The sequence below is a fragment of the Ambystoma mexicanum genome, chromosome 2p (genome assembly GCF_040938575.1).
Source record: "Ambystoma mexicanum isolate Mex_15411 chromosome 2p, UKY_AmexF1_1, whole genome shotgun sequence".
Lineage (NCBI taxonomy): Eukaryota > Metazoa > Chordata > Amphibia > Caudata > Ambystomatidae > Ambystoma > Ambystoma mexicanum.
This window is the reverse complement of record NC_090923.1, coordinates 1,126,817,593-1,126,836,248: the sequence shown is the minus strand read 5'-3', so window position 1 is coordinate 1,126,836,248 and position 18,656 is coordinate 1,126,817,593. Positions and strand designations below refer to the sequence as shown.

General features: G+C 50.2%; 1 protein-coding gene across 1 annotated transcript in view; it reads right to left on the bottom strand.

The window, feature by feature from the left end:
- Positions 1-2,111: 2,111 nt before the first annotated feature.
- Positions 2,112-18,656, bottom strand: part of LOC138567195 (adenylosuccinate synthetase isozyme 2-like) — a 37,786-nt gene continuing 21,241 nt past the window's right edge. Inside the window, exons 8-13 of the mRNA XM_069645171.1 lie at positions 13,814-13,940; positions 13,534-13,688; positions 12,064-12,188; positions 7,133-7,230; positions 6,388-6,537; positions 2,112-2,780 (exon numbers count right to left, since the gene is read on the bottom strand). Coding sequence (XP_069501272.1) covers positions 2,728-2,780; positions 6,388-6,537; positions 7,133-7,230; positions 12,064-12,188; positions 13,534-13,688; positions 13,814-13,940 — 708 coding nt within the window. The 3' untranslated portion in view covers positions 2,112-2,727. The remainder of the gene's footprint in view (positions 2,781-6,387; positions 6,538-7,132; positions 7,231-12,063; positions 12,189-13,533; positions 13,689-13,813; positions 13,941-18,656) is intronic.

Below are 18,656 nucleotides of genomic sequence, written 5' to 3'. Positions count from 1 at the left end.
TTCTGCCTCGTCTTCCTCCTCCCCATCTTGGCCCTCGTCATCTCCATAATAATCGACTGTTTGGTCGTCCAACATCTCTAGGTCTGGATCCTCACCATAATGCTGGTAAGGTTGGATGTAGTAAGGGTCTGAAATCGGGCCCTGAGCTGGAGTCTCAAACCGAGGTCTCTTACTACGAGGCTGAGGGTCCTTGGATCCTGAAGGAGTAGCGCTGTCAGGGGTACTCTGATAACTGAGAAAATGCTCTGGGTTTTTTTTCGTAGAAATTAGCTAAGGAAGACATTCTTCTCATTACCCTGTCCATGTCCTCAGTGCTCCATTCTCTGGAACTGGGGATGACAACCTCCTGTTGAGGTTTCTCCTCTATTCCCATATCTTGAGGAGTGGCAGGGATAAGTTTGGGTGTAGTGACAGGGACAGGGGTCTTGGATCTATCCTGATCTGAAGACTTGTGTCTGTCCTTGTGTACCTGGGGTGCAGAAGTTGAGTGTGATGACTTTCTGCTGTTTGTCCCCTTCCCCTTGAGTAGTAGTGTTTCCCTGATGTTTTGACCTTCACTGAACCTTCCGACGCCTAGCGTCGCGATTCGGGGGTGTGTATAGTGCTCTCTGAATCTTTCGAGTGTACAAGTCAACTTTCGGAGGCAGACGCCGAACGGGCTGCCGGAGCCAACTCTAAGCGTGCAACTTGGGGGTGGAGGTCGGATTCGTCATCTGACGACCAGACCTCCGTGACTTTGGGGAGCGAGGGACTCTTGGCAACTGTGGGCGGTTGCCGTGTGTCGAGCTCGACCTGAAACGCCCAGAGGACACCGATTCTGTGGACCGCTCTCTACGTGCCTCCTCCTTCCGAGAACTCGACACGCGTGTTAAGTCGCGGCTGGGATTGGTGTAGTAGTCTGGGTAGCGCTTGTGTCGCCGGGTGTGTTCCCCATAACTGCCCTGCCGGACAATCCTCTGAGGTCAGGGACTAGCGCTTGGGTGTCTTTCGACACCCCTGTGCCCTAGCCGTCCGAAAGGGCGGCTTTGTCTGCCATCACTGAAGGATCCCACCGCTTCCATGGCCTAGAGCTGCCTGGCGTTATGGGCCCAACGTTTAGTGGAGCGGTCCTTTAGTGGCTTTGCCTCAAAAAGGCTACACGCTCTGCAGTTAGCCTTGAGGTGGTCCCTTGGCAAACAGAGATTACAGGTGGCGTGTTTGTCAACCCAAGGGTACTTACGTTGCACTTGGGGCAAAATTTCAATGGAGTACTCTCCATATGTCACCTTATGGCAGCGGGCTAGTGTATGTAGGAAATAAGAGTGAGTATGTTTCCACCCCCCCCCACTCTCCCTACTTGCAGGGCCGAGGCCAGGGGCCTTCCGAGGCCCAAAGTCCATCGTGCAGTCTCAACGGTTGTTTGTTCTTCGGACCGGCGTCGATCTTCGGGATCTCGACGTGGGGGTGAAAGAACGGGGAAATTGAAATGTTTTTTAGCAAAATGGCAGAAAGCCAGGGAACTCTGCAACAATGCTTCCGACAAGTATGAAGGAAAAAAACAATCTGAGGGTCCTACACGCATGAGGGATCATGGGCACAGCGGACGTCACACTAGGGATAGTATTACTGGCACGCCCTGTGTCGACACCCATTTTCGAGTTTCGAAAAACAAACTGTAATACTCCGCAGCTTCCACTAGATGTCAGCCCATGCACAGCATATGATCTAAGCAGATTCCACAAGCCTCAGAAAAATATATATCTCCCACCTTTATTCCTTTTCTTCCCTAGTCTTTTCTCCCTTTTCATTGTCCACCCCTAGGGAGCAGAGGTTGGCTAGGGTGTATCCCATGGAGATCCTATGGTGTGTGCTCTCCTCGGCCTGCGATTTCTCCCACTCTAGTGTTCAGGCCCTAGGAATAAAGAGCTTTGGTACAGAAGGGAGGGATTTCTTCTGAATAGAATGGCGGGTTTCCTGGTGGAGCATTTCAGACTTCAGTATTTCTACCTTTTGTTTTCGACCCAATTAAGCTATTTTGGGGGATACAAATCGAGCTTAGGAGGCGCTATCCCAACTCTGTCCTCTGACATCTTGCAGTGTGGGTGATGGTAGTGAAAACATACTCTGGAAAATGCTTAAATAATCACGTTTTATTAAGTTTCACTCAGTTGAAGGCAGTGTCCAAAAAGATAGTGAACCAAGTGCTCATCGACATCCACAAGTGAAATTGTAGGGTGTGCATGCACACAGACCTCACCCCGCTCCGAAGGCTTTCGTGCTGTCTCAGGCCCAGCCTGTCGTGCTCATCCTGTCCTGGGTGTGAATGGTACTACCCTGTGAGGGAGAGGGACTACTTTGGGAAAGCGCTGGGATAGGTGTGTAAGAGGTAGACTAAACAAACAATAGTGACGAAAAGAGGCAAGTGAGCGGGAGAGTGCGGGCGACTCACCCATGGAATGTCCCTTTTGTTAAAAACCATCCGTCTCCGGAGTGATCTAGATGCTGCGGCTTGTATCCCACCTTGCTAGGAGTGCATGCCAGCACTCAGCAGGCATACTCTACCCCGACACAATATGTACAATATAAAAACAGGTTTGGGTTCTTTAAAAAGTACATGGAGGGAGGGGATTGGATCGTCTTCTCCCCCTCCACCTTGCCCCCCTTGCTCCAGAGTCCATCAGTTGCCATCATTCTCAGCCAAGGACTCAAGGGAGATACCATCCTGTTCAAAAGTGTGGGTTGAGACATTCAGAAGAGCTTGATCATCGACTCTCGACACTTGCCAACTCCGACCCACTTGACTGCAAAAATAAAGAAAGAGCAGATATTATTGGTGATGCCAGCCGTTTACCACCTTGCTAACAACCTGGTGAACTATGCTGAGGCCATACCCGAACACAGTGTCTAGTTCTGGGAATCACCAGCAAAAGCTCCCCCCACTCCACCCACCTTCGGCTTAGACTGTCCAAGTGTATAGACCAGGGGCAGCAGCGCCCTGGGCGAATTGGCAAACTCCCCGCCCCCCATACGCCCCAGGTCAACAGGGGGCAGGGTGAGGAAGTGCCACATTTTCATTTTATTTTTTATACCTCCTCGCTCCAGCAAGGAGGTAATTATATGAATGGGGTGCATCAGCGCCCTGTTGAATGCGCTCCGCCACTGCGGGCGCATTTGGTAACAGTGAGGAGCCTGCCACGCCTTCTGCCGCCATGCCAGCTCGGGGGAGCCCTTCAAAGACTCCACCGAGCTGGCATGGTGGGGGGCTAATGGCGCCTTTTGTTGAGGGTGCCTGCAGCGGAGGGGCGCATTTGGTGACAATGGGGTACTGAGCACCCCATTGTCATTGAATGCACCCGCAGGTGCATTTAATAGCAACAGCACGCCTGCCACGCCTTCAAACCGCTACACCAGCGTGGGGGAGCCCTTGAAGTAGTGTGGCGGGGCCGATGGCAGCCTCGGATGCGTGGCGCCATGGGCGGTCGCCCGTCTCGTTCTCCTCCCTCCCCCACCCACCCTTAAGGCCAGGCCTGGTATAGACACCATCCAGATGAATGGACAAATAATTAGAGGCAGTCTGCACGAACGCTAGCAAGGGACTGCAACATCTGCAAATCTACATAGAGTCCCATAGAAACTGTAGGGCGGGGAGACCTGAAAAAATATGCAAATATGTTAAGGGTATGGAAGAGCGTGGAGGCCTGGTCTAAGCAAACCCTGGGCACAGCAAGAGGTGCTGTGAGATGTAAACATACTTAATTTGAAGTTTGTGGCATGCACATAGAAGTACATGAACACAATAGAGGAGGCTCGTAAGGAGTGGGGGGGCACACAGTTCTAACAGTGGGGCGATTGTTAGGGAAAGGATTGGAAGGGCGCAGAGTGGTGAAGTCACAATTCTGAAAGATCTGGAAAGAAAAAGGTAGCGTGAAGGAAGCTGGAGATTGGGCACAGCAATGAGGGCCCGATTCACAGGAGTTAATTATAACGGCACAATCCCAGAGGAAAACATTCTGTGAATCAGGCCCTTGGTGTTGCCGAGGGTAAAGCAGGGAGAACTGAGGAACGCCTGGCCCATCTACAGCCATGGCTCTAGGTTAGAAGCCAGCCCTCTGCGAGCTCAGACACACTATGGATATAGTTCACACGCGGCTAATGCACTCCCTCTTGTTCAGGAGAGTGCAACAAAATAAAAACTTGGACCTCAGCACATTTGTAAGGAAAAAGGAGCCCTTAACTGGTGGTCTACCCAAGACAATGCTTTGGGCCTAGTCGTTGCTCGGATGTTCCTGGCTGTCCAGAGGTGGAAACCGCTGCAGTCACGGCTTGACGAATGTGCACTTATCTCGCGCGTCACATCTCGGGAGGGGCTGCGTGAAACAGCAGCCTTCTCTCTCTCTGGAGGGGTGTCGTTTTAAAACGCTGTGCTGTTAAAGCTAGATAAGCAGCGAACACGACACTCTCAAGAGGTGACGGGGAACAAAGCACGTTCTCTATGGCACGCAACCAAAATACATGAATGGACCCAAGAAGGTGCGATTTAAACTAGTTTCTCTGAGAGGCACCAGCTCCGGGACACAACCAGTAGGCACTGTCGGCTCTGTAACGCAAGCGCCTCACCTTCTGAACAGTTTAACGAGATACCAAGACCACATTCCCCATAGGGTCTGAAACCTGTGGCGCTCAGATGTCATGAACTACAACTGCCATGATCACTCAGCATTGAATAAGATGGTTAGGAGTGATCGAGTTGCAGTCCAAAACATCTGGAGGGACAAAGGTTGCAGAACCCTGCTCCAGATGGACACACATCCAGGAGACGATGGGTGTGGCTCGTCGTCAGAGGTCATGCAGCCTTCTGGGATTGTTCCCCACCTCCCTTCCCTCTTAGAAGCTCATTCATTCACGCCTTCACCTGAAGACGGAGTGTGGGGATCTATAGTGTACTGGGAAAGATCACAGGGTACCACATATCCAGCCTTCGGCCGAACGATTACAAGGCAAATGCAAAACATCAATGCAAAGGACAAACAGCAAGTGGGCTGAATGCAGGTCCATAAAGGGAGGGGGATACAACTCACAAGATCCCAAAAGGAGAAATCCAGCCTCCTGCAGGGGATTACCCGAAAGGCAAGGCAGTCTCCGCAGAGATTATAGAGCCACAATTAGGAAGATCCAGCCTTTGGGGGGCGGGGGGAGAAGAGGAATCATAAAACCAGGTGCCAAGATCCAGTATTCAATTACACGCACACAAAGGAGGAACCAGCCACCAGTTCTGGCCTTTACAGGATAAAAGGGGACCAGTCCAGTCGCTGGTGGATGCGATTCAGCCTCTTGTGGTGACGTATACAGGTTAAAAAAAATAAAAATAAAAAAATAATAAGAGGAAAATAATTTTTGTTAAGAAAAAGGGGGCCATTCAGCCTCTGGAAGGGCAATTAGTAGAAGGGAAAAGATGTAGCCACCAGAATGGGAGTTTACGGGATCACCAGAGGGCTCAAACTAGCCTCAAGCAGGGTCATTTACAAGACCAAAGACAAACGGATGTAGCCCTCCCCTACACTGGGCATGGCTTTGCCAGAATGCCCAGTCGTCTCATTGCCTTAACGTACACTGTTCCGTTCTATACACCCACCAACGCTCGCTGCTGTTCTAGTTTGCCTGCTGCTACCACGCACGTAGTGGGTCCTGAATGAATGCACAGGAACGAATGACCCCCTATGTCAACTCTGCTGGCACCTATAGCCAGTGCCACCATCTCAGTTCTCACATGCGCTCTGCATTATCCTCACCAGCATTACTGTTCTAACCGCTGCATCTTCTTCCAAGTTCCTTTCTCCACCATCTCGCACTTGATGAAGCCCACCCATAACACGAGGTGCGGCTCTGGACACTCGGGTCTGTTTGCACTACTGAATTTGCCGCCCGCACCATGAGGTGAGGATCAGCCAGTCTGTGGACACTCTTGGCTTTTGGTCTACAACCTACCAATCTGACCTGGCAGCCTTGTGCCATCTATGCAACCTACCATGTCTGCAACCCGTATGCTTGTGAACACTTGAATTAGCGCCACCGTCACCCCCCACCTCGTGCCATGAGGCAAGGCTGGACTAAATGTGCTTCAACCACCCAGCATCAAGATGTAACCATTACACTTTCTTCTACTTCCAAGATTTGTACGCTGTACTTTCTGCAACTAGCGCAGTGATGCCTCGGTTTGGTGCCCTGAACTAAATGCTACAATAAAAGTAGGGCACTGCCCTTTATCCCTTTAAATTGTGCTATTTTAATCTCTTTTTTTTAAATGTTCCTTTGAATCATGTCACTGTATTATGCTTTCTTTATAATGTATACAAATCCTTAATTGGCCGTTTTGTTACAATAAGTGAGTAAGTGAGTTTCGTCACACACCTGGTACCTGCAGATACTCCTCAATGAAGCGGATGTATTTCTGGGCATTCTCTGGCAGATCTGAGAAGCTGCGGGCATCCACGGTGCTGCTCTTCCACCCCGGGAGCGTCTCGTAATCCACATCCACCTTATTCAGCACCTCCTGGTTCGCTGGAGGAAGAACGCACGTTTAAACCCAGGTTCTTCTAAAAAAAGGTGCTGGAAAGCTTTTTACCACACACTAGTCATGCAACCCTCCCATCCAAAAACCCACGGGACCCAGTTAATATTTAATAATCTTTTTATAATGTTGCCTGACCCCATCCCATAACCCACTCCTCCAACATCTCTTGTACATACTTCAACCTCTTCCCCGAGTGGCAAAACTTCCTTTCGCGGAAGAGAGATCAACACAGATTCCGTGCCAGAGGAACATCAGTTGCAGAACTAACATGGAGGTAGACAGCCAGTGAGACAGTCTACGCTAGCGTAGCTGCAGACAGTCCGTGAGGCCAGGCGAGGCTGAAGCAGGTGAGCATCAGTGCAGCCAAAAAGTGGCGTTTAGACCAAGATGGCCTGCAGCTGCACAGAGCGTGAAAGGACAGTGGACCAGCAGCTTGAGAGGCAGCATGACTAAGTGGGACTGTACCAGCAGAGATCCCGCACTGGTGCAGCATCAGGGGAATGGTACCCTGCCCCAGGACCTCAACCTACACAAGTGCTTCCAATGAGAACACCGCGCGCAACCAGCCTTCCGCACACCAACCTGGGAAGTAGGGAATCCGCTTGCCATGCAGCCGATACTCCACACCAACTTTGATTTCTTCCAACCCATCCAGGATATCCAACTTGGTCAGTGCAATCCTATGGAAAAGACGAAAGGTTTCAATGACCAGCTACCCCGCCCCTTCCCCTCCAGCCCATTGGCCACCTACTGTGAAGGCTCCGGTTTCTAACATGGAGGTAACGAAGGGAGCCCTAAAAGGCCTGCACATCAGGGGCTAGCGCATGTGGCAAAAAGGATTGAAAGGATTGCTGTGGCGCGGGCCCTTTGCACAAGTTGGACAAAGAGAAATCAAATATTGCCTTTACAACAGGGGTTGCAAGCTACTAGCTAGGCATACAGCTACTCACCACCTCAATCCTCCCAATACACACAGCACAGCATCACTTAGCAGGCACTGGGTGAGGCCCGCTTTACAAGACTGGCAGGGAAAGAAGGGCCCAATTCTTCCAAAGGCTCTGAACTGCGAAAGACATTGGTGGTGGCAGCAGCAGCATTCTGACATGGCACCAAGCACTCAACCAATGCCGCCGTCACATATGTTAGTCTTATGAACTCTGTATGTGTTTCTCACAAAAATGGGCAGAAAGGGCAGACGTCAAGGGGCATGGCAAAAAGATGGTGTCCAGAAAGACTAAGGTAGGGCAAGTCTGGTCACACGTGGGCTGGAGGCTTTTTGGTTGCAGGAGCTGAGGGGTGTGTAATCAAGGTGGTGCAGGAAGGGGAGTGTGAAGACATCGTCTTTCATTATAACACCCGATCGGCGCTTGTTGCGAATGGGTTAAACAATTAATGTCTGCACAAGGATTGGCCAAGCACAACGTGATTCACAAGCCTGGCAGCGGCAAAGTCTACGGCTCATGTGCCTGCAGCACAGTCCTACAGCTATTGGATGCAGAATACCAAGTCAAAGACACTGCCTGACTCAAACATACAGAAGCACTGAAACTAACCCAGACTCGAGCAACTGGTGCCCACCTAATGGGAGTGCTCGGTCCGAAGCAGACAGGAGTCACCCCCCCATTTTGCCCAGCTCCTTTACCCCTGTGGCAGTGGCAATTCAGTTCAGCCTGCATTATTCTATCAAGTGCTTCTAGAAGACACGATTCTTGGTTCTGCGTCGACATGGGTGATAGGACTCCCAACATTAGCTGGCCGGACAGCACGCCCTTCCGAATTTTAGAAAGATACCCGTTCCCAGTAAGTAGAGCAACAGGGTCTCTTATTCACCATCCGTAGAACGACTAGAAGCGCCCATGCACCGTCAACTAACAATCTCAGAAGATTCACTGCAAAGAATTACCACAAAATGCCCCGGCGCAGAGATGCGAGATGGACATAACCATGTTACGTTACCTGAAATTGTGAAACGCACGTACGCCAAAGGGCATCATGGCACTGAAGCATGAACATGAGTTTATCATTTACCAGAATCTAGAATAAAAGTTTTCAATGACCGCTGAAAGGTGAGGTGGTCCACAGTGTTGCGTAAGGCGAAAAGAAGGTCATTCCAAGCTTTGGAGGCAACCACCAGGAAGGCGCACCCACCGAAGAGCAGACTGGGAGCGAAGGCAGCAAGTAGGGACGTAGTGCACAAATTTGGCCTGAAGGTATTCTGCCCCAAGTCCATAGAATGCACAATACACATGGACTTGAACAGAATCTGGTTTTCAATAGGAAGCCAATGAAGCCGCCTCAACAACGGGGACATATGGGCTCCAAATGGACGACAGAGAATGGACCTGGCGGTAGCGTTCTGAAGTAGCTGAAGCCGACTGATCAAATAACGAGGCTGTGCTAGATAGAGCGAGTTACAATAATCCAACACGCTCAGAACAAGCGCAGCCACAACCGGTGCCTGACACTATGCAGGAATAAAAGGGAGGACTTTCCGAAAAATACAGAGCTTGAAGTGGCCAGTCTTGCAGACCGCAGCAACCTGCTCGACCATAGCAAGGGAGCAGGAGATTTTAACCCCCAAATTCCTGACAGGCAAAGCCGGCATAGGAAGGGGGCCAAGAGATGTAGGCCAGAAGTCAGCAGTCTAAAAATGAAGAGTGGAGGTGGTACCAACAACCAACACCTCGGTCATATTGCCATTTAATTTGAGCCAATTTGTAGCCATCCAGGCCCCCAGATCCCCAAAACACTTCCTGTGCCGGATCGCCGTCTCAGATGCTGTCAAATCCAAGCGTACCAAAATGTGCATGTCAGCGTAAATATAATATCAAAAACCATGGGACAAAATAAGCAAAAGATGCCTAATGTAAATGTTGAACAAAATAGATGATAGGACAGAACCCTGCGGGACACTGCAGGAAAGTGGCACAGGACTAGAACGAAAAGGGGGAAAAGAAACTGACTGGGAACGGTCAGCCAGGAAGGCCGTGAACCAGTCAAGGAACTGGCCAGACAGACCGGCGGCGGAAAGTCGGGAGATCAGGGTGGGATGAATCAACCGTGTTGAAAGCAGCCGAAAGATCTAACAGGAAGACTGCTCCGACACCACCCTGATCCAACAAACAGACCAAGTCATCCAGCACAGAGTTCAAGACTGATTCAGTGCTCCTTCCTTCCCGGCCAAAACCCAGACTGAAACCAGTCAAAATACTGAGAAGACTCCAAAAAAGTTCACAGCAAAGGACAGACCAAAGCTTCCAAAAGATTCAAAAGAAAGGGTAGAAGCGAAATGGGTCGAAAGTTAGCCAGCACTTTAGGGTCCAAGGAGGGCTTTTAACAGGGGAATCATCAGGGTGTGCTTAAGTGAATGAGGAGTTTACAGCTACAGTAATATGAGGGATCAAGTCCTCCGAGGCTTCCTTCAGGAGAGCCAAGGGAATGGCATCTGCGGGGGGAAATAGATTTCAAAACACTGAATGGTCTCAAGTATATCCAAGTCCGAGAAAGTAGGAAAGGTGGACCAAGTCCCATTAGCAGAGGGGACCCAGTCATGGGCCACGTCAACAGACAGCTGTCGCACCCAGCCATTGATGTTATCACGGATGGTGGAAATGTGGGTCAGAAAAAAAGAGGAAATTGAATCTTGACCTTGTGAGGGCGGCACCTGGGCACACCCTTTCGCAGGAGTGGATAAGGATTGAACTAGTTCAAAAAGGGCCTTTGGTTGGTTAAGAGCCCCTTCCACATTGTGACTGAAAAAAAAGCTTTTTTCGCATTAGTAACTGCTTTATGATAGGCTATGAGAGTGCAGCGAAATGCAGACTTGGCTTCACAAGAATAGCTAGCCCATTGCTTTCCTGGTCTACAATGCAGTTTACCCACTCCAAGTTCCTCGGAGAGCCACGGCTCAGGTGAGCGGCTTCTCTGCTTACATAGTCTAAAGGGGGCCAGAAGCTCAGCAGTGGCCGTAAAGCAGGCGTTCAGTGTGGAGAGGGAGCATAAATCCACCTGACCACACTGCTTGAAAAAAAGCAAATAACTCAGGGTTGGACACACTTTGCCAGCTGCGTTTCAGAATGGCTGGTTTCACCAAAGGAGGAGTAGAAGCCTCCTGAGGGATCGAAAAATGGTACCAAGCAGTGGTCAAACCACATTACAGGACTGCGAGAAGATCGGACTATGGACGCCTCCGGGGCGAAGCCCAGGTCCAGATATTGCCCCATTGGTGGGTCGGTTCAACAACCCACTGAGGCAGTCCTAAATCCAGCATTTTGGCCAGAACGTTAGCCACCTGCCCACCGGTGGCAGGGTTAGCAGGAAGGTTAAAAATCACCTACAATCAACAACTCAGGGTTGATAATCCAAAGTTCCAACATCAAACCAACAGACGGCAAAGATATTGTAGACACATCGCTCCAACTATATAGCGTGTAGTGGTGCTTTTGCCATTGTACACAAGGCCTTCCCCACGTCTAATGCTAGCCTGCATGCCCTTTCAAGAGTTGCTGATGGCTCCTTAAAGAATCTCTACACCAGCAAACCTTGCAATGGCTCTGCCACGACCGAGAAGTGCGGTAGCCTAGTCACCCATTCATGCCACCCTGAAGGGTTGCATTTCCTTTTGGCTTGCCCATTTCTGTAGCAAGACAGAGTTTAGAACTTGTTACGTCACAAGTGTTACACGAGAAATGGGACTACTGCTCCAACGGTAAACTGATGGATGCAGAGCTTCAGATGCCATACATTCCTTCAAACCTTTTGCACATTTGTTGTGCACTTTCATTACAAGTGATCACGAATGAAGGTGGAGCAGGAAATTCTGATGCGGTGGTTTGTATTCGATCAGGAAAGTTGTGTGAATGAAATCCCCCCCAACTTAATTTTGTATCCTTCATTATCCAAATCCCTTGTCCTACCTTCCTCACGAGCTTCCACACAAAGATGCCAGCTTTACTCCCTGTAGAGGAACTGTCAATGATGGCGGCACGTTTAGTGTGAGACATCAGACTCGAATGGGCAACTGGAGACTTCCACAGATCAGAAAACTGCCTGCTCTGCGTGTAGATGCAGAAGGCCTAGTCGGATACAGGTGAGATGGTCCAGTCCATTTACTGGTGTTGCATGTGCCGAGAAGGCAGTGGTTTGTGTACTGTCACGAAGGTCTGGTGGTCTGTATACTGGCAAGGAAATCTGGTCAGAAGACCGCTCAGCCTGCCCATGCTTGAAAGTTCTGGCTCGTGTGACAGCAGAGTCTGTGTACTATGAAGTGGAAAGGCCTACACTCCATATACTGGCGAGAAGGCCTAGTCTGTCCCACCTGGTCTGTATGTGTGCGAGGGTTAAAATGGCTTGTGTATAGGTAGAGATTATGGTCTCTGCTAAAGAGAGACAGGGGGACCCCCTACATAGGTTTGTAGTTGGTATGGAGGGCGGCCTGGAAAGCACAGAACTGGTGTGGAGGGCACCATCAGTCATACATAAATCTAAAAGTAGGTAACAGGAGGCCTGCTTACGCGCTGAACCCATTGATCATATGGGCGTATCGGACAAGGACGAGGTCCAGCCAGCCACACCGCCGTTTCCTCCCAGTTGTGACCCCAAACTCCCGGCCATGCGACTGGAGAAGCTCCCCGATGGCCTGTGGAGTGAAGAGAGTGGAGCGTGAGATTGACACAAGGGAGATCTTCTTTCAACAGGAGTCAGTAACACTTGTCTCCGACTGCCCAAAATCTGTTGCTTTAGCAGTGCCCCCAGCTGGGACTTACAGGTTTCTAGAAGATCAGTACATGCTCTATACACCCGTGCCCCCAAATCAGCTTGATATGATATACAAGCCATTTATAATGTGCCTGTACACAAGTGATTCTAGGCACGACAAGGAAGGGAGGACAAAACAACAAGATCTTACCAGGCCTTGTGTCATTTAGATGGTGCAAGTGCGGGGTGGCTGGGGGGTGGAGGGGAGAGAAAAGAAGAAGTGCAAGGGGGGGTGGCGGGTAGAGTGCAAAGTAATAGTAAGTGCAGCCGGAAGGTGGCTCAAGTGCAGAGAATCAGGGGACTGTAGGGTTACAGATACAGTCCCTGAAGTGGAAAGTGCAAAGGCAACCAATCATGCAGGAGCCTGGTTCCTGCGCAGCAGACGGGGGCAACAGCAAAGGAGAGGTGAAGAGAAAGCAGAAGCGAAAAGGAAGATCTTGAGTTGCTTCTGGAACCTTAAGTGGTTCTACTCAAGTTGGAGAGAGGCTGTTCCAGAAGGAGTCCCCAGCTGAAGACAGATCTACCACCGACTCGCTTCCTGGAGAAGCGTCTGAACGTCAGAGTTGGAGGTGGATGAGCAGAGGGCTCAAGAAGGAAGATGGTTAGAAAGAGAAAGTTAGAAGTGTGGTCCCTGGCCCCAGAAAGCCTTGTGGCCGATGCAGAGGGTCTTGAACTTAATCCTCACAGCCACAGGGAGCTAGTGGGGAGATTTCAGGGCTGGAGAGCTATGATCCCTGGGCTTGAGGCCAAGGACAAGGCTTGCAGTCCTGTTCTGGATACTTCTATAGATTTAGAAAGAGGCTGTTGCAGTAGTCCAGGATAGAGAGGACTAGGGCTCTGGAGACAGTTAACTTCTGGGGGAAAGTGAGAAAAGGAAGAATACCTCTGAGGAGGTGCAGCTGATAGTGTGACTTCTTAGAGGCGTCAGAGATGTGTGGAGAGAATGAGAGAGTGGAGTCGAAGATGACCCCAAGGTTCTTAACCTCACTGGAAGGAGCATGTAGATGGCCCAGGGTGGGCGGCCAGAGTGCGGGAAGGCTCTTGCGATACCGAGCCGGCCCAGTATCATGGGAAGCTTCTCACTATACTGGGCAGGCTCTATGCAGAGAGAAGAGTTCCATGATACCATGTGGCATGCCCTGTACACAATGCCGAAGTCTCACCAGAAGGACCCACACCCCCTCTTATTCACAGCCGCCCCAATCCCATCAGTGGTAGGTACTCACATTGCTCTGCTCCGTGGGGAAAGCACCTACTCCAACTCGGGTGGTGTAGGCCTTGACTACACCATAAACTTTCCCGATGTACTGCGGTGGGATCCCCAAACCTGTGCAGACGCCACCGACCGTGCAGTTAGAGGAGGTGACGAAGGGATATGTGCCTGCAAGAAATGAACAGGCGTGGGACGGAGAAATAAAAGTAAGCGGCAAGCCGAGTGGATTCTGCAGGGGGAAGTGCCAAGCCACCCCCATCATCGAAGATTAGGGGCCCTTGGCAAGCTCTTACCGAAATCGATATCCAGAAGCGCAGCATTTGCCCCCTCCACCAGGATCTTCTTGGGGGGTCCGTGCAAGGACTGGTACATGAAGTAGACCCCATCCTTCACTAGGGGTTTGATCCTCTCTGCAAACACCTGGAAATCAAATGCAATGTGACGCAGGAGGAAGAAAAATAGCTCATGGTACCAGAGCAAGGTGCAGCTACCAACTAACTAAACTGCATCTAGAGTGGCGGTCCCGAGCACAACAATGCGTACAGTGGGCAGCCTGGATCCATCGTGGATAACTTTTGGGAACCATCCATTAGAATACCATCTACCCGCCCCCCACCACAAAAGAGCAGTCTCTGCAGCCTTCCATCTTTCCTTCTCACAAATGACCACTCTAAATTCCTTGTACAATGGGTTAACTAAACAAAAGCACAGAAAGGTGGACCTTCAGGGTGCAGCATGGAACCCAAGTCTAAGGAGTCGGTACAACCGCGATCACAAAGAAGGGCTAGAAAGAAGGGGGTTGGGGCGGGGGCACGTTGGTCGATTTGAGGGGCAATGCAATATTCCAGTCCACCCTCACAAAATCAGATAACTGATATTCCATCGACTTTACGCTTAAATGCATTTCTTACATCAATAAAACTTTTTTTAAAAATCAATTTTAAACAGGCCGGTTTATTGCAAGAAATTATGTGGGTGATCAGCGAGGGACCTCTGGTGGCAACAGCCAAGAAATGCATTTTAAACCATCACGTTTTCACATGGTGCTTCATGAATTCCCTGGCTCTGGGAGCTGAAATCATGGGTGCGATAATCCCCTGCCCGCTTGGAAGGGTTGGAGAGCTGAGCGTGCTTCACTTTTGTCCTCGAGAGGATAGACACGTGCATTTTGCCTACAGCCATGAGCATGATGCGCGCGGCGTCCCGTTGAACAAAGGAAAAGCCTTTTCTTCAGCACACCAGGTTACCGCTAATAGACATAAGCCCCCGTTCCAAGGGCTGGGGTGGGGGAGGAGGTGTAACTGCCTGAAGCCCTCGTTAATGGCCCTCACTTCACTCGTGCAGTTAACTTGGGCTGCCGGGCCATTACCCTCCCGTCCAACCCCATTCCAGCCCTTGGAACGGGGGCTCAACAGCACATTGTTCAACACAGAGCACCGGCTGCAATCACCTGCACTTGGGCAGCCAAATGTGCTGTGTACAGTGCTAGAAATTGGTATTTACAGGGGGAACCCCCCTTCCACATTGTAGGGGGTTGTAGTAAGAAAGGGTCATGGGGGGTAGATGATCAGTGGTGTGGGTGGGACTGAGGAGCGGAGCTGTAATGGAGGTGTCCGAATACAGGATGTGGGCTGCTTTGCATGAAACCAAAGTGCATTTTGGGAACATAGGTATGACCACCAACTCTGGCCTACATGGAACAGCGCTACGGCAAGACAATTTTTGCCAGAGCACGGCTCAGTCTTGTTCCAGCCCAATTTCTTACCTGGCTATGTATATAAAAACACATAACTTGCACACCAGCACCGGTTTATTGAAGGGTGTGAGGATTATTAAACAATAAACACAAGCAGAGGAAGGTCGTAGGCGCCCCCAACCATGAACTTTTAGTATGACTAAGCTTACCCGTTCATGCAAGGTCAGTTTATGTAATGCCAGGGATAGTGCCAAGATCCCAGGACGATTTACGCAGACTGCCACGCCAACAGCAGTTTGCCCTTTACAAATACAACATAAAACAAAGCCCTTCTCGCTTGCGAGTCCAGTCACAACAGAAAGCGCGCAAAAACACTAACACAGAAGGTAACTGCCACTCTGGAAACCTCTCAGTTTTTCCACTCGTTTTCTAGGTCCAAAAGGTCACCTTTTAACGCACTGCCTAACAAAAAAACAGAACGAAAACTAACCTGCCCTAATGCTAGACTCCTGAAGGTCGACCCAAAATATTAAGGCAGGGTGGGGGTCTTTTCCTGCCAACCTCCCTTCCTCCACTCCATTTATTAAGACCGGTCACTTTGAACAACAGGTTTTGAAATTGAGATTCGATGAGCAGGAGCTAAAACTAGCTGCTGGGTGTTGAGCGTCACTGTGTAGGCAGTAGCGACTGCAGAGGAACCATGAGCTACTAGAGATGCTGCTTTAAATTTTTGTATGAACCATTGTGTTTAAATAGGTATTAGATGTGTCCCAATTCTTTATTAACATTCTCAAATACTCAAAGTTAACATCACATTTACATGTTTGGAAGGCACCAGTTGGCCCTAGGAGCCAAAAGTAGCCCCTGGTAGCTGTTTGGTTTCACGCTAACCAGGCTCTACTATGCTAGAAGCAGGAGCAAAATAGCTCCCAGCTCCCCTCAATTTCGAACCATTAGCATATTTTAGGTAGATCGGCTCCGTAGGATGGTCAACATAGATCCATCTATCAGAGTTCTGCAAATGGGCAAAATTTACAAGGAGGGGAGGGGGGCGGAATTGTCAATGGTGTGCCCAGAAGTGGGGGTGGGTCCAAGTTTTGAATGATGTGCATGTCCCGAATATAGGATTCAGGCTACTTTGCATAAAAACAGTGCATTTTGGGAACACGCTCTAGTAATTCAAACGTTAATTCCTTCTGAGCATGCAATGCACACTTGGTATGGTGCTAATTTCCTCTGTCAGAATAGTCGCCCTGACAATAAAATGTGTGCAAAACAGCTGGCACTCATCTCCTTCTACCCCCAACTTCCAGTGTTATGCAGACACACAACTTTTATTCAAACTTCCTGCTGACCCTCTTGCACCTTCCATCATCCCTGACTGCCTATCTGCCATCCAGGCTTGGTGCACTGCCAATGATCTTTGCCTCAATGCCAGCAAAACAGAGATCCTTCCCATTGGGACCCTTGCTCCAGACTTATTCCCTTCACTCTGGCCTGTAGCCATCTTCGACTCCTCTCTCAGGACATGCCAAAAAATCCCTCTTTCAACTCTTCCTTCTCAAAAGGAATTCTACCTTTTCTCACCTTTCCCCAGAAGCTCAATGTTACCTGAGCCCTGGTTCTCTCTAGGCTTCACTATTGCAACAGCCTACTCCTGAATCTACCTTCTTCCCCTCCGAGACCCCCTCCAGCTAATATGGAACAGTGCAGCAAGAGTTATCCTTGGCCTCAAGCCCAGGGACCGCATCTCTCCTGCCCCAAGAAGTCTTCACGGTCTCCTGGTTGCTTTACGGATTAAATTCAAATCACTCTGTATCCTCCACAAGGCTGTCAGGGGCCGAGAACCACACTATCTGCGACTCGCTTACAAAATATTCCCCCTCTAGACCTCTTCGTTCCACTGGCACCAACTCTGTGTGTAAAGCGTTCGCTAAACAGGACAGGAGGTTGATCGCTTTCCTCAGTTGGCTCCCTTCTTTGGAACAGCCTCCCCCTCCCTCTTCGTCTTGAGTAGGACCTTCTCAAATTCCAGAAGCTCCAAGACTTTCCTCTTTACCCGCCCCCGCCCCCTCCCCACTGCTAGTCTCACAGTTGCTTGTCCAGGGCCCTTATGCATCCTCAGGGCCCTGACCTCCCACGCAGAATCACCCCCAGCTTCCATCTATCCTTAGCACTTGCCTCGGCACACCCTCCATCCTGGAGGCTTGCACTTACGATACATTGCACTTCACCTGTCCCTCACCCATGAGCACCCCCGCACTTACCCCCATGGCCCCTCACCACTTGTATTTTCAACCTCCTCCGCCCCCCAACTGTATTTAATATTTATGTATTTTAATGTTTCTCATCCCCATGTCCCCTTGAAACAAAATTTATTTGCTGTATAAGCACCTAATAAGCGAACAATAAACAGAGGTGATGGCTGGAAGGTGTAGAATTAATCTTAAATCTCTGGCGATAGCTCTAGGCAACCCTCCAGACTATCGTTCTTTGCCTGCCGAGCATTACAGGGGTTGCCCAGAGCAATGCCAGAGTCTTTTCAACATTTACCTTGCCCACCTGATCTCCACCTTCTCTCATTTCCAGCGTTCTGCTGATGACACAGCTCTCCTTTAAGCTACCCTCTTCCTCCTCCTCCTCCTCCTCCTCCTCTCCTCCCACAGTCCAGATTGTCCCACTGCTATTTAGGCATGGTGTGATGCCAACAATCCCTGCCTTAACGCCAGACTGAGATCCTTCTCATTGGGACTCCTAACCTCCCGCCTACACTCTGGCCACCCACCTTGGGCCCCCACCATCGTGAAGCTAAAACGCTGGGTGCAATTCTCGACTCCCCTCTCTCCTCCCGCCCCTCATCTCATATTGCTGGCCTTGCCAAGGCGGCCCACTTTCAGCTTCATCTTCTCAAGGGCATTTTCCCTTTCCTCACCGTCCCCCAGAAAATCAATATCTCCAGAGCTCTGGTACTCTCCAGGATGGACTATTGCAACAGCCTCTTCCCTAATCTGCCTCTTTCCTACCTCCGCCCTCTTCAACTAATCTGGAACACGACTGCAAGACTTATCCTTGGCCTCAAGCCCAGGGACCGCATCTCTCCAGCCCTAAAATCTCTCCACTGACTTCCGGTGGTTGCAAGGATCAAATTCAAGACCCTCTGTAACATCCACAAGGAATTCTGGGGTCAGGGACCTTGCTACATCCAACTCTCTCCCTAAATACCTTCCTGCTGGAGCCCTTCCGTCCTCTAGCTCCAACTATCTGCGGTTCAGACGTTTCTCCAAGCACAGAGTGGCAGGGAAGATCTTTCTTCGGCAGGACCCTCCCGCTGGAAGGCCCACTCTGCTCCTTTCTGACTTAAGCCGAATCTCCTTAAGTTCCGGAAGCTTCTCAAGGCCTTCCTTCTCTTCTCCTCCTTCCCTCTCCCCTGCTAGTCTCCT